At 38.5% G+C, this 14297-nt stretch overlaps 5 protein-coding genes across 5 annotated transcripts; 2 read left to right on the forward strand and 3 right to left on the reverse strand.

The window, feature by feature from the left end:
- The first annotated feature begins 425 nt into the window (after positions 1 to 425).
- Tsp_07388 (hypothetical protein) lies at positions 426 to 1148 on the forward strand. The gene is made up of 2 exons (XM_003381652.1): positions 426 to 648; positions 898 to 1148. The coding sequence occupies exons 1-2, from the start codon at positions 426 to 428 to the stop codon at positions 1146 to 1148; spliced, it is 474 nt and encodes a 157-aa protein (XP_003381700.1).
- A 962-nt stretch (positions 1149 to 2110) lies between these two features.
- On the reverse strand, positions 2111 to 3334 carry Tsp_07387 (hypothetical protein). Its single transcript, XM_003381653.1, has 4 exons — positions 3261 to 3334; positions 2919 to 3213; positions 2472 to 2594; positions 2111 to 2314 (listed from the first exon to the last, which is right to left on the reverse strand). The coding sequence occupies exons 1-4, from the start codon at positions 3332 to 3334 to the stop codon at positions 2111 to 2113; spliced, it is 696 nt and encodes a 231-aa protein (XP_003381701.1).
- A 1895-nt stretch (positions 3335 to 5229) lies between these two features.
- Positions 5230 to 7489, forward strand: Tsp_07386 (conserved hypothetical protein). The gene is made up of 2 exons (XM_003381654.1): positions 5230 to 5337; positions 5558 to 7489. Exons 1-2 carry the CDS (start codon positions 5230 to 5232, stop codon positions 7487 to 7489), a joined length of 2040 nt encoding a protein of 679 aa, XP_003381702.1.
- A 100-nt stretch (positions 7490 to 7589) lies between these two features.
- Positions 7590 to 8688, reverse strand: Tsp_07385 (putative ribosomal protein L11 methyltransferase). Its single transcript, XM_003381655.1, has 5 exons — positions 8586 to 8688; positions 8342 to 8456; positions 8036 to 8238; positions 7902 to 7972; positions 7590 to 7754 (listed from the first exon to the last, which is right to left on the reverse strand). Exons 1-5 carry the CDS (start codon positions 8686 to 8688, stop codon positions 7590 to 7592), a joined length of 657 nt encoding a protein of 218 aa, XP_003381703.1.
- Positions 8689 to 9650: 962 nt separating this feature from the next.
- On the reverse strand, positions 9651 to 14079 carry Tsp_07384 (WW domain-containing protein). The gene is given in 15 exon segments (XM_003381656.1): positions 9651 to 9942; positions 10010 to 10115; positions 10177 to 10305; positions 10379 to 10558; positions 10628 to 10674; positions 10693 to 10765; positions 10819 to 10960; positions 11022 to 11120; positions 11189 to 11293; positions 11397 to 11472; positions 11545 to 11606; positions 11680 to 12147; positions 12311 to 12520; positions 12607 to 13348; positions 14069 to 14079. 15 exon segments carry the CDS (start codon positions 14077 to 14079, stop codon positions 9651 to 9653), a joined length of 2742 nt encoding a protein of 913 aa, XP_003381704.1.
- Between the last annotated feature and the right edge of the window lie 218 nt (positions 14080 to 14297).

Below are 14297 nucleotides of genomic sequence, written 5' to 3' on the forward strand. Positions count from 1 at the left end.
GTTGTAGATTTTTCATGTGAAATCCAAATATATAATGGCTTATTGGCAAATTGTTCGTTCGCTTTACCAGAGTAGCAAGAGAAACAAGAAAATTCTTGTCAAATATACTGATCAATAAACAATAATAATAATAATTGTTCAAAGTTGGAAAACAGCTTTGAAAAGCTTAATAATCTCAGTTCAATCCCGCAACTGGACGAACGACAGATTGAACTTCCTCAGAGAAGAGAAGAAAAAAAAACCAAAAGCAAATCACCATCGCCAAGGAGATTAAAGCTCGCATATTTCAATTTCGTGCCAGGCGGTGAATTGTGCCCATCAGGAAGAAGCTCGTTTGAAAAATGGAACCACGTTGAAAGTGAGTTCAAAAGCGGCCGACGGTCAGCTGTGGTCAACGTTGAAGAGCGGCAGTTAATTCAAAATGGATGGGATCCACGCCAACGCTTCCAGCACAAAGTCGGATTCCGCATAGTATAATCAACAACAACAACAACACCACCACCAATAACGGCAGCTGGCCGTTCGTTGGACGGCTTGTTGATTGTGAAAAATTGACCACCGTCCATCCGACGGTGCAACGATTGGTCAGGTCAAAGCCGCGACACTACAACAACCATGCACACAAATCGATCGAACGATTTGCAAATCGTATGCTTTTTTTTCCTCCTCTTCCTCTTTGTTTAATTTATTCACCTTGCATATGCAAATTTAAATTAATATTTTCAAAGAAATACCAAAGAAAAGCCAAACATGAACAAGAACAACATTACAAACGTTACACGTTAACCTATTATTGACTAACAAACATTACACACGCAGACGCAGATAGAAATACACATAATTTCGATAAATTGGAAAAGCTGTTTATTCAGCTATTTGATTTTGTTTATTTTACAGTCGGAAAGGAAATAATAATATTTTCACCACCGCAAATGGGACAACTCCAGCCTGCGGGATGTGGAATGAAACGAAAAATTGTCGCTTGTTCACTTCAATTTCACAATAGAACATTCACAGCTTCTTCAGCACAAATTCTTTTTAAACCAAAAAGCAAAACGTGGAAAAACGGGAATATTTATTCATTTAAAGAAAAAATGAAAAAAAATATATTTCCAAACACAAGACATGATCGTGTAAATTTGTCCTAATTTAGCTTTTTCACTTTACAAATTAACAATCATTGTGTGTGTATGTGTGTGTTTGCGCGATAAATGTGCTCTTAGAAAATAGAAAAATTAACATTTTAAATTATTGAAATATTCACGCTACACGTCACTGAGAACAGCTAATTTTTTCTCTCATTTTTTTAGATTCAAAAAACACTGACTTCTCCGTAGATTAATATTTCTTTTCTTTTTCAACTTGCAATTTATAATACAAAAAATTATCGTATGCACATAAAGAAAATCAGGTTGTTTTGAACGATTAATTGCTGTTATCATATGTGCCCCATACTGATTCGTATCGAGATTAACCGCATTTGAATGATATTGAAAGATTTGTTGTACAATTACTTTAAACCTGCACAGTGTAAATACAGCTTATTGACAAAACAGCAAGACAAATATGTGCAATTCAAACAGATTGCGTGTCATTTGAAGGTGTTCTCATTCAACAATTTGATCATGCTTTTCAAAATCAAAATCTTTGTTTTTAGTGCTATACTTTGATGACTAATGCGTTTGCCGCAATACTTTACGATTTGTGCTCGCAAGCCAAGGCAAAGGCTTTTCATTTCACCAGCTAATATTGTTCAACAGTGCATTTGATGTTTTTCTACAGGCCAAAACCTTTTCAAACGTTGACAATTTTTTAAATATTTTAATAAAATTAAAAAAATTCAATCAGCATCAAAAAAGAATCATTTATTATTGAACATATAACATATTGTGAGGTTTCAGTTTTTGCATGATGAAGCCACTCACACAGACAGAGAAGCGTTTCACTAATGCAAACACAACAAACATGAACAGCTAATTCGCGAGCTCGATTTGCTCGTTAATATTGGTCGACTTGCATCACAGCAACGAACAAATTCTACGTACAACAAATTAACACAGCGGCCAAAAATATGGAATAATGACATATGAAAAGCATTGATTTTGTTGAGCTAATGCTCCCAGTTCAACAATGGTACAAAAACAGCACGTAAGGTATGAAAATGCAATAAATTCGATAACGGATAAGATATGAATCTGCACCCTTGCAAGAATAACTGATACAGAAATTTCTTCTGAGACAAAGGTGCTGTCGCGAAGCAGCTCAAAGAGCATGCCGCGTTCTCTAGCGAACTACGTATACTCAAGTGCTTATGCTGATTAGCATTAACTTTTCAAATAATACCGAGTTTAGAGAAAACTTGAAAGTGCTCATACAAAGCTGACTGTACTAATTCAATGACAATTTAATGACAGCAGTTTGCAAATCTTGGAGGTTTCTTAGATCAGACTGACATTTTGATTTCGATTTACTGTTTCGAATTCCTTAGGCTGGGAAGTTTTCCGGATTCTTTTCATTCTAAATACCGTAGTAACATGGATGTTGGTGTAGTAGATTATACTGGACATCCATAAGTCTGAAATTCTTATTCCATCCTAAAGCAAGATAAATATTAATTATTAAGCAAAAAACATGCGTCTTCACTTGTTTTCACCTGCTTGTTTTAACGTAAATACTGTATCTGCATAATATGAACAAGAAGTTGTGCAGTACCAAAATAATAACCAAGTACAACTGAGAAATAGCTGTAATTGTAGACGAAAAACACAGAAATGAAAAATATCGCCAGTATTCTGATCTTTGCCGCCAACGTTCATTTGCTTCCATCTATTTCATTAAAAATGGTGCAGTTGAAATTATAGCTGCATATGAAACCAAATGCCTGACAAAAGCAAGTCATGCTCCAGAACAGAACATACTTCTAAAACTGTCATCTCATTTGTAATGCGGAAGACTGGTGCATAAAAGTAAGGCATTTCCAAGACCAACAAATGGCACGTTCTTTCCAGACCTCGGAAGGAACAAATATTTAATTCTGAATCATCTTCTTTATGTACTTCAATTAAAGTACCCACCACTTCTTGACTTGCATTAACAGTATTATCGTAATTTATGGTGGATCTTGTTTCTAAGCCTGCATCTAAATCGTCACTTAGAGCCTTCACTGAATGAGTAGACAGAATTCCTTGAATTTCACAAAATGATGAATCTTCACTTGAGAAGCAATAACGAAATCATCTATTACATGAGTTTAGCGTAACGTATCCAAAACTTTTGCCATGGATGCCAATGAGACCGTTACTGGAGACGATGCCAAATAAGTTAACCTTTCCATTAGTTTTTCACAGGACTTTTCGAAATAATTTCCATTAGTATCAAGTGTGATGAGTTTTCTTCGCTCATCAATTTTTCAGAAGTTCTCATTGTAGAAATGATTCACGTTTCCAACTTCATTTTTCAGTGCCTCCGTTACTGTATTGTATAACGACTCATTTTCTTTCGTTTTCTTTTCTCTTTTCTCGGCTAGTGAAAATAGAAAGTTTTCCATCATCATCTTCATTATCGGGAGCAAAACGTGCAGTTCATTCCTTAATCAGAAGTTTTTCAGCATATTATCGAATCGAACTGCAGCATATCAGAAAACTGACTAGAATGCACAAGACGTACGCGTGTAACTAATACTAACGGAAATACAGTATTCTCAAAAATCTGGTATTAACTGATTTGATATTTTAATTACTGAGAATTTATATAAATTTTGTGATAATTTAATTATTAAAAATTTCACTATTATTTTTAAAAAGTGTTATATATTGTATTATTTTAACAAATTTCATTTCTTATAAATTTAAAATAATATATTTTAACAATATCTAATATCAAATGTTAACAAATTTTAATATTATTTCAGCTTTATATTTACTATTGGGAATAGCTTACCTTGTTCAATCTAACTGTTGAGTTTCGCTAACGGAGTTACTGGCTCTTCTCAGGCTTAGGAGCGCTAGCGACAATTCGGGAACAACGGCACAGGGAAACAAAGCTTTATTCGGAATAATCGCACAAACCAATTACATGTCAACACAATACACACAAGACCAGGTTTTTACACGCGTTCGCACTCGCCTCCGCACATGACTATTACGCATCACCACCGCCAATCGCCAGTTACGGTAGCGGATGCGGATGGTCAGGCTCAAACGAAGGCAGTTCTCAACATACCTATTTACGTAATTGCACTTGTCAAATTTTGAGATGTTTTATAAATGATTGGTGGAGGCCTGGCTTTTTGAAATTTCGGACAAGAAAACACCGAAAAACAAGCAAAATTGAGTTAATGTTGCCATAGTAGTAGTTCATAGAGAACGGATGCTGTGCACGAGGCAAGTTAGTTTTCACCGTTCGTTGTTGTCATGATGATGGTAGAAGTGAAGTCGAGTTGTATGTGCATGCGTTTACCTGAGAAAATAAGTGCTGTTTTTCTTCAATGTGACTCGTCGCAGTTACTATTCATCGTGTGCGGATGTAAGTAAAGTTGTTGTTGTTGGAATCGTAGTCAACTCTAGCCGACCCGAGAATTGAAATCATCGTGACACATTCCATTCACTCTGTCGACATTTACTAGCTCCAGGCTGACAGAATAGGATTGCAAGGTTAATCCAAAAAATTTTTTGATTGACGCTCAAATCGACAAAGTTCATCTTTCAAAATTATCATAAGCTTCTGTTGTTTACATATACCCCATCACATAAAGTACTTTTTTTAGGTAAAAGGCAACATTATCGATAATTCTTTTTTCAACTTTACCATATACGTGTGATTTTCCATTGTAACATTTTTTATAAAAATATTTTACTGCTACATTTTTTACTGTTATTTACACATTTATCTTAAATTAAACAATATTTCAATGAAAGTTGAATTTTTGTAATAAAAAGGTATACTTTACTTAAATTTTACCTGAATATCTTTTAACTTATACACTTTTGTAGTCCTTTAGTTAACAATCAAAAATTACTTACTGACAAATGTAGATCAAAAATTATTTTAAAAACTAAGTATGTTTTATTATTATTTTTTTGTTTTCATTGAATATTTTATGTTTTTAATGATTTTTCCTTTGAAATGATTATCTTTTAGTTTTGCGAACAATCTTTATGATACATGTAATTTTTGAAATGATATATTTGTAAAAAAATGGCGAAATAATAAAAGTGTTTTATTTGCAGAATGATTTGCAACTGTATTGCAAAAAGGTGTACTTGCATTTCATGTTCTACTCACGGTTTCAAGATATCATGTGACCGTGGAAAAACTGTTTGCCAACTAACTGCAAAAGTTGGACAAACAGATAGTTTACATTAAAAAAAGCGCTTTCAAAATTCAGTTGCATTTCAATAATTGTTCATTCCCACATTTCATTTTGTATTTTTATTTTATTGCTGCAGAAAAATATTCAAGTATTGTTTTTGAAACTGATATGTTGTTGAGTTTGAATTTTCACAGTATATTGTTGATATAGAAATTAAAATTTGTGCTTTCTGGTTTAATTTTTAAGCAGACAGCAATGATCGAAGGACGTGTTGTCCAGTACGGCAGTGCAGGCGACGGTTCGCCGAGTGAAAGCCCCAGGGAGATTGCCGTGATGGCCGATTTGGACAGTCTGCTTATCAGTCAAACGGTTGCTGTGGATCCTTGGCACTCGTTGTCGGCAATAGAAGACGACTGCTTGATGCTGGTCGAGTTCAGCGAAGTGGAAGGTCCACGTCCGGCGTTTTCCGTACCGCCCAGTCCGGGGGTTCATTTCGACCAGGATGCGTTCGCGGTGTGGCTCATGACGGCCGACTACCAACGGTCCGGCTCCAACTGGGCCGGTGGTCGCCGGAGCCGGGGTGGTGTGGACAGCGACGCGTTCAGGGCCAAAGACACGCAGATGTTGTTGCGCAACGACGAGCAGGGCGTGTTCGCGTTCGTCCACCACTTCACGCTGTACGAGCTCGAAGCCCGGGGTTTCGTCAGGCCGTTCTGTTTGGCCTACGTGTGCCGGGACCAGCGCAAGTTGGTCTGTCTGTTCGACCAGTTGAGAGCCGACTTTGAGGAAAAGCTGATCGAGCCGGTCAAAGCTTGCAACAAGCGTCAGTTTTTGAAACAGCTCACCGAAGCGTTGGACGCGTTGAATACGATCCAAAGTCAGGCGGTGAGCGCCTATTACGAACTCTGCTACGACTCGGACCGTGGGCCCAAGCCGGCCCAAAGCGACCAGTCGGTGCCGGCGCCGAAAATGATGCGCCACCGACGCTTGCACAGTGAAATGCTGGCCGCCAGTAGGCTGGTTTCGGCCGAGCTCAGGGGCTGCGGTTCGGCCTGCTCGAATGTCCACCATTTGGTCGACGCGGACGCGTTCATCAACTCTCTGGACACTTCCGACCGTGGCGACTTGGGCGTGGCGGCGGCTGGTCAGAGCGGACGGCGCGACTGGACCACTTTGGCCCCGTGCGTGTTCGCCAACTCGACTGCCCGGCTCGTCTGCCGTCGTCTGTTGTCCAAATATTACAGCTGGTCGCCGTCGCTGCCGTTCCACTTGATGACTCATCTGGCCCAGTCGAGTGGGGTGCGTCTCGGCTCGGTGCCAGTGGTCTACTATCCCCACTGCGCCGGCCCCAGCGGCCGGCACGCCCATCCCGAGACCACGCTCAACGGTTCCAACGCTGAGTCGTTCCACCGGCTCCGGACCGACTGGTCGTGTTCCGAGCCGAAACTGACCAGATCGTTAGTCGCCGACTTGGGATCTAGCTTGGAACACGTCCTGTACTCGCTGTTGACCGGCAAATTTGTGCTCGTCAGTGGCGCCGACCCGCTCCAAGCGAGCGTGCTCGGCTGGATCGACGCGTTGAAGCACTTCGTGCCGACGGTCTACAGCTCGCCGCCGGTCAAGCACTGGCACCAGGGTCGGCTGCCGGCGACCGCGTTGGTCGACTACAAGCTGTTCGGTCTGCGCGTGCCGAAGTCGCAGCCGGTTGACCAGCTGATCGCCGACAACGTGGTACCGTTCATTTCGCGCGTGGATTTGAATCGGCGCCAGCTGACCACGCACCGCTACCGCGGCCAGTTCCTGGGCCGCCTGGTCAGCCGGGCCCGCTTCCACGGCCGGTCGGACCGCACGTTCGTGCCGTACGCTGTGGGCGCCTTGGCCCAGCCGTTCGCTTTGGCCTACGTGTTGACGGCTTTTCTACGGGACCGCGCCCAAGCTGGCGACAAGCAGTGCCGGCTGAGGCATTTTTCGCGCGACTTCCAGTTGGAGATGAGCGATTTGAAAATTGTCCACTACATTGCCGACTTGCTCTGCTCGCAGACGGTCGACTGGAACTTGGCCGCCAACGCCCGTGGCCACGACCACGACAATGACGACTCGAGCGATTCTGGCAGTTTCAACGCCTTGCAGGCGTTGGTCTTCGACTACGAAGAACTGTACAATTACAAACTGCAGTAGAGAAAAAAATTTTGTTTAAATATTTCAATTTATTATTATTATTAAACTGTGTAAAACAAGTTGAACAATGATGGAAAAAGCCGAGAACAACGGTGGCGTTTCAATCGACGAATGTCTTGGCAGTGATGTTGGAAAATCGAATCAGATCCACGTCGACCGTGTAATGTGGACATCGGTGGTGACGATAGGTGGCAGGAAGTTGAAATCGGACCTCGGCCAACGCGTCGGCGACAATTCCCCAATCTTTTGCCTTCTTCATGATGTGCTATAGAATCAGAAGAAACAAACTGAAAACATCTATCTCATCAATCACACGTACTACTACTACTACTTTAAAACGCATTCCACTACCAAATGACTCATCATTCATTCCATTGATTTATAAAATAATAATAATAACCTCGCGTGTCACTGTTTTGTGCATCGAATAAACGGATGTTTTTGCCATATTGATGGCACATTTTACAAATTCCACATCCACACCTGAAAAAGTAAGTGTTCGTGTTCTAATAATAAAATTGTTGTCATATACATATATCAGAAAACCTGAGTTTCGTTTCGTTCCAAACGGAGGATTCATAATCACCGTATCGAATGCTTTGGAAAAATAATAATTGTTTTGTTGCTTTTTGAACAACGCAGTGCAGTCGCATTGGACGAAATCTGCATATTCGGTTAATTGTAACGAATTGACGTTTCTCTTGCAAAGTTGTAATGCGTCGAAATCAACATCAAATCCTACGCAATAACTGGCAAAAAGACAACAACAATAAATGAATGAATGAATGAATGAATACTGTTGTATAAAGATGAGAAATTAATTAATTAATTAATTAAAAAATATCCATTTACTCTGCTCCTTGTAACAAAGCTGCAATCATCAGCATCCCGGATCCGCAACCTAAGTCAGCGACAACTTTCCCTTGCAAATCGTTGAAATGATTATCAATCGTATAAATCATCGTAGCTGCAATTATAAAAACAAATTATAATTTTCCACATGTATATTTTTTTGAATAGTACAGTTCAATTCGCTTTATTGACAACATTTCTTGTACTGTAGATTGTGAAGTATCAAAAGTAAGGAAAAGATTACCCGCCACTTCAGCTGTTGTCATGTATTGTTCGAGTAGAACTTTGGGATTGTGAAACGATTCCACGTTGGTCAAAACTGATTCCAACTGTTTTCTCTTCATCATTAAATTTCACAATTGATCATAATATAAGCAAAAACTCGAAAACACTACAAAAAGCATATCTTGAACAGTGCCGGTTTGAACATTAAACAAATTATTTCACACGGTAAATTGCAGAACGAACAATCCACGTCTGATAAAACAACAAGACAAGCGAAACAAACGTATAAAATAAAATAGCATAAATTTACTGATGTAAAAAGAAAACACAAGTAAACATAATATCTACTTGCATTCAGGCAAAGTGAGATGGAGTGGATATTCTTGATTGAACAGAAAAAAGAAACAGTATGCTCAGTAAGAGCAGTAATAATAATAATAATAATGATAATCACGATAAAGTTTCCACAAAGAATATATGAATTAAGTGAAATCAAAAAATGTATTTCTTTTTCTCATCACAAGTATAATATATATATATATATATATATGTAAATAAGATAAGGCAAATATTTTTAAAAAAAGACACAACGTCCTGCGGACACAATTTCATACTCATTCTGCATAATGGGATTTGAAATTGGAATGAAACTTTGGTCGCAGAACAGATACAGATCTGCACGATAAGCTAAGGAAAATGAAGAAGAAAACCCGAGGAAAAGCAGCATCTCATCAAAAAGTAAACATAAACAAAACAAAACGCAAAAAAACCGTTAAGATGAGAAAAGGGTAAGGGGATTATGTACAAATTTTGTTTTTAAAAATAAATAAATAAATAAAAACTGTATTAAAACATTCGATGCAGTAAATAATAAATTGATCGATATAATCCCGATGAAAAGAAGAAGAAGAATGGAAAAAATTCACTTGCTTCATATGCAAAACGAACAAGCAAACAATCACACTGCTCAAGTGACAAAAAATGGAATGGCTCTTTTTTCAAATCAAATAGCCAAACACGTTGAAGATCACAAATTAAAATAATAATCAATAATAATAATAAGAAGAATGGAAAAGTAAAATTGTCAAACTTTCACTTTGAACAATTTCGAATGCTCTTTAAGCATGTATTCGACAATCTGACCGTGCATGATCATTGAAAAGGCGAGATGGGAATTGGACTGAATGACGTCCACGTGACCGGATGTAGACGGTTCGGAATATTTGCTTGCACTTTTTTTCATCATCATCTTCTTGCGACGCTGTCCACCGCTTTCGGCTTTTTCCGGCTTCGGGCAAGAGCTGAACAACGTTGGACCAAATACGATTGCCAAATTGTGAATTTGCATACGATTGGTTGACGACTTTTCCGCAACTCTGAAATAAAATTTCAAAAAACCATACATATTGATAATAAATAAATAAAATTTTCGCTTTTCAATACTTCAACAAATGAATAAGCAACGCGTTCAAAGTGTCGTGGTGTGGAGGCGGCAGTCGTGCCACGAGATCTCTGAATGCACAGTATCGCAGTTTTGCATTTTGCAATTCTTAAAAATTTGTCAAATTTGTTCACACCAAACAAACAAACAAACAAACAAACAAACATACTTATTGCATTCATAAATTCTTTCATCAGAAAAGGCGGAAACAGTGGCTCTTGAAGTTCGCGGAAAAACAATTTCAAAGTTCCAGTAAGAACGTGGATATCGTTTTCATTCATGAGAACGTTGTATTTTTCTTGAACAAAAAAAAAGAATCAAAATCAAATAAACAGCACACTTGATAATAATATTAATTATTATTGATAAACCTTGGTCGACGGAACAACGGATTTTTTGTATCTGAGACAAATTGCCGCTCATCCTGTACAGACCGTCGGTTTCCAAGCCGCGCTCTTCGATCAACGACATGCACACAGTAACAAACTTCGGTACAGTATTCTTTTCCCGCCGACATATTTCCGTCAAGCTGCTTCCAAAAACCGGCTCAGCTGAAGTAAATTATTTATTTATTAATTTATTTATTTAAAAAAGCACAGCTAAACAACAAAATTGCATACGTTTGTATATGCCTCGTTCTTTCAAAAATTCAACCGACGGTCTGTTTCTGAAAAAGCGAACCAACTTTTCCAAAATCGACTGTTTGCTTGGAACACTGGCCTCCACTGAATCCGACGTCGGACCGTTAATATTTCGAGCTGCATGAAATAAAATAAAATAAAATTAAATTAAATTAATAGTAATAATTTACATGTGCTCTGCTTTTCTTTGTAATCGTGCAAATTTTTCGCATCTTTTGCAATTTTCTGACCCGTCGTGGTGGAAACCCGTCGACTGCTCGTCTTGTACGACGACCTTTCAATAACTGGTGTGCGTTGAAAACCGGGATTTGGCTTAAAAATAATTTCAAAAAAAATTGAATATTAAAAATAAAAAAAAATTAAACCCACTTACTAATTCGTTCACAATTTTCTGCAATGCGTCGTACCAATCGATAATTTCATTATCCACTTCAGTATGAAACAAATAAGCCGTACCGTCGACCAGTTCCAACTGAAATAATTCACATTAAAATGAAATAAAATAATAAAGCATTATTCAATAAAAGCCGGTGGTCATACTTGAAATAATCGTTTTCGTTTGTTTTTGTCGTCGACCAACCATTTGATCTTGGCGCCATGAAGATCGCAAACGCCCAACGGCGCGCAATACTGATTGCCTTGTTTCTGAAAAATTAAAATCAATTGTTGCTATGCTAATATGCAATATTCAAAAAAGCAAATTAATAAACACTTTTTTCCTAATAAAAATAAAGTATGCTTTTCTCACCTCACTCGACTTTTTATCTTTATAAAAAATCATATGGGCGTTGGTCAAATAAACGAAACAAGTCGACCAGTGTTTTCTGAGAAGAAAAAGAAGAAGAAGAAAAGTGAAATTACAAAATCAAATCAAATTTACAAATGACCAACCACACCTTATTCGCTTTCCAGCTTCCATAACTTTGCATCTGTTCAAATTGCCGCATTTGATGACAGTCTGTAAAATGAATGAAAAATTAAAAGAGAAAAAAAAATTTTTTTTTCTTTAAATAAAAATTCTCCCCTCTTACTCCGGTGGACGAGTGAAAGGCGGAAAATTTCAAAGCACCATCCGAAGCTGACATGCACTGACCATACAGGGATGTGGACGTTGGTCTGGTCGCTGGATGCTGCTGCGAAGTTGAAAGCAACCGATTGAGGTCGGAAAAGTCGCGTATGCTAACTCTGACACAGTGCTCGCCACGCCCGTCGTCCACTTCCTCTCCAATTGAGAACCCGCTGCGCTGCAGCTGTTGTTGTTGTTGTTGTAGTTGATGCTGCTGTGGCTCCATATCTACATCCGTTCTTAGTTTGGATTTCGACCATCCGCAGTGGTCATTTTTCGGTTTGTTGAGCAACGACGAAAGCCCAACGTCGTCGACAACTGCCCGCCGACGGTCAACTACTTCGGACAAATTGTCCAACACTGAAGATGACGACGAATCCAACATTGTGCGCGTCGACGAAGCAACGCTGCACTGCTGATTTGTCGTGCTTGTCTGTATGTTTCACAAAAAAATTGAAAAAATAATAAATAATACACTCGAAGCTTATTGCTTAACAAAATAAAAAACCAGTTAAAAAAACAGTGTTTAAATTGTTTAAAACGTTTTTTTTCTTTCTGTTCGTATTGGTAGAATAAAAAATTTTACGATCAATTACCGAACTGCGAGGCGGTTTCCAAGATGAAATTTCAATTAAAGGGTGGTAAAAGAACGGTCGACCCGACTCGCTGATGTACTCTTGCCAACCGTTGGATAATGTGCGTATTGGCTGCATGTCCGGTGTGATCGCCGGAATGGACATGTCGGTGCATTCTTCAATGTTCGCGTAAATGGGGCTGCGGCTTCTGGCATTAGCCAACGCGTCTGACTGAACAACAAGAAAATATTACATCTAATCAATACAGGATATACTGGGGAAAATTGGAAATATGCTTGATTGAACAAGCAACTTACAACGGAAACAGAATCCATAGCTATGACGACGCTCGAAGAGGAACTGTTCCGACTGTTATTACGGCTATCGGTACTGCTGCTGCAGGTGGAGCTCATCGGCAGATCGTTGTCCAACGACCGAGACTGAGCGCCAACGGTTCCAAAAGTGGAACACCGACCCGAAGATGAAGACGTCTCGACGCCGACCAAACCGTGGTCGCCGTTCAAAAGGGCACTCCTCTGGTCGGCCCTTTCCAAACAGTACATCTCCAAACCGACGGGAATGCTAGCCGACACTAGTCTTGACGAAGACAATTTCCCAGCTTTTCCGTTGGCAAGCATAGCCGGCCAACGGTCAGCTGGAAGGTTTTCTTCCGCTTCTTCCACTTCAGCGACGACAAACGGTCGATGACCATTAGCTACCGACGTGCGAATCATTTCATCCTTGGAAGTTCCACTGCAGACGTCGTCGTCGTCGTCGTCACTGATCACCGCCGATGTCTGGTCAGACAAAATACGAGACTGAACGGACAAAACACGCAAGTAACTTTTTGGCAAATAAAATCCATCGATGTTCGACCAATCTTTGCACACGAACCACCAGTGTTCATCCGCATCCGAGACCAGGTAGAACTTTTCTCCGGCAAGAACGTGAACACGATGCCCCCGAGACGTGGTCGAATCATAATTGTACAACACCTCCACCAGTGACAAGCACATTCTAAAATCAAGCATACAACTACGATGACAAATTGCATCTGGTCTGCATAATGAAAATTCAAATAAATTCAATGATTCACATCACTGTTACAACATGCTTTACAACTGCAAACACAAAAAAAGTGTGAATTGCAGAAATATGTAAAGTGCAACAACTATTATACCTGTACAATACTGGTTAACAATATCCGTACCTGCACAAATATTGAAAGTGAGCAACAATTGCAATCAATTCAAAACTATCATATTTTAACAAATGGAAATGAAATTTTTTTTTCAAAATCAAAACTTAATTACATAACTTTACAAATAATAATAATCTCAACCAAATGACAATTTAAATATTTTACAATGTGCAAACAATATTTTAAAAATTTTGTATATAGTATATATTTTATTATTTAAATTACAATTCGCAAAAATCAACTGTTTCAGAAACAAAAGTATACTGTAACAGTGAAAACACAATTACTTAAAGGCAATTTATTGTTTCAATACAAATACCACCAGAAATAGAATAATCGTGTACATAATAACTCTGCAAAAAAAAGACCTGCATAAGTATGGAAATTTCAAAATCTAAACTAAAGAAATATTAATATTTAAACTTTCAATAAATTCCCATTTAATCAATACATATATGTATATTGGAGTATGTTGATAAATCTATATCAAAAGATAAAAATGAAAATATAAAATTATAAAAGACTAATTTAATTATTAAAAAAATATAAATAAAAACATAAAAGAACAAACAAAACACCTGACTATCATTTACAGTACAACAGATTGTTTATTTTATAGAAGAAGGAAATTAAGCAAAAAAAATTAAACGCAATACAATGCTGAAATGCTCTCGTGTTTGTGCTCTCAACTATTTCAGTACGCAACCGAGTGACGTGCACTTTTTTGTTTTTCCTTTGTGTCTACAAGTGGCCGTGCAATTTCAACAATGAAACAAAACAAAGTGAAAAAGCTTTATGAGGAACATC

This window comes from Trichinella spiralis (assembly GCF_000181795.1).
Source record: "Trichinella spiralis strain ISS 195 chromosome Unknown Scfld1, whole genome shotgun sequence".
In the NCBI taxonomy this organism is placed as follows: Eukaryota; Metazoa; Nematoda; class Enoplea; order Trichinellida; family Trichinellidae; genus Trichinella; species Trichinella spiralis.

Excerpts from the sequence above, each read along its gene's own strand:
- Tsp_07385 (XM_003381655.1), bottom strand. The coding sequence starts at position 8,688 with ATGATGAAGAGAAAACAGTTGGAATCAGTTTTGACCAACGTGGAATCG. Across the intron at positions 8,457-8,585 it reads GACAACAGCTGAAGTGGCGG|CTACGATGATTTATACGATT; the intron begins GTAATCTTTTCC and ends TTATAATTGCAG. Across the intron at positions 7,973-8,035 it reads TGGAACGAAACGAAACTCAG|GTGTGGATGTGGAATTTGTA; the intron begins GTTTTCTGATAT and ends TTACTTTTTCAG.
- Tsp_07388 (XM_003381652.1), top strand. The coding sequence starts at position 426 with ATGGGATCCACGCCAACGCTTCCAGCACAAAGTCGGATTCCGCATAGT. Across the intron at positions 649-897 it reads GATCGAACGATTTGCAAATC|TCGGAAAGGAAATAATAATA; the intron begins GTATGCTTTTTT and ends TTTATTTTACAG.
- Tsp_07386 (XM_003381654.1), top strand. The coding sequence starts at position 5,230 with ATGATTTGCAACTGTATTGCAAAAAGGTGTACTTGCATTTCATGTTCT. Across the intron at positions 5,338-5,557 it reads TTTGCCAACTAACTGCAAAA|CAGACAGCAATGATCGAAGG; the intron begins GTTGGACAAACA and ends TTAATTTTTAAG.
- Tsp_07387 (XM_003381653.1), bottom strand. The coding sequence starts at position 3,334 with ATGGAAAGGTTAACTTATTTGGCATCGTCTCCAGTAACGGTCTCATTG. Across the intron at positions 2,595-2,918 it reads ATGAGATGACAGTTTTAGAA|GATGGAATAAGAATTTCAGA; the intron begins GTATGTTCTGTT and ends ATCTTGCTTTAG. Across the intron at positions 2,315-2,471 it reads AGCCTAAGGAATTCGAAACA|CATAAGCACTTGAGTATACG; the intron begins GTAAATCGAAAT and ends AATGCTAATCAG.
- Tsp_07384 (XM_003381656.1), bottom strand. Across the intron at positions 10,961-11,021 it reads AGAAAATTGTGAACGAATTA|CCAAATCCCGGTTTTCAACG; the intron begins GTAAGTGGGTTT and ends ATTATTTTTAAG. Across the intron at positions 10,116-10,176 it reads AGAATTTATGAATGCAATAA|AATTGCAAAATGCAAAACTG; the intron begins GTATGTTTGTTT and ends CAAATTTTTAAG.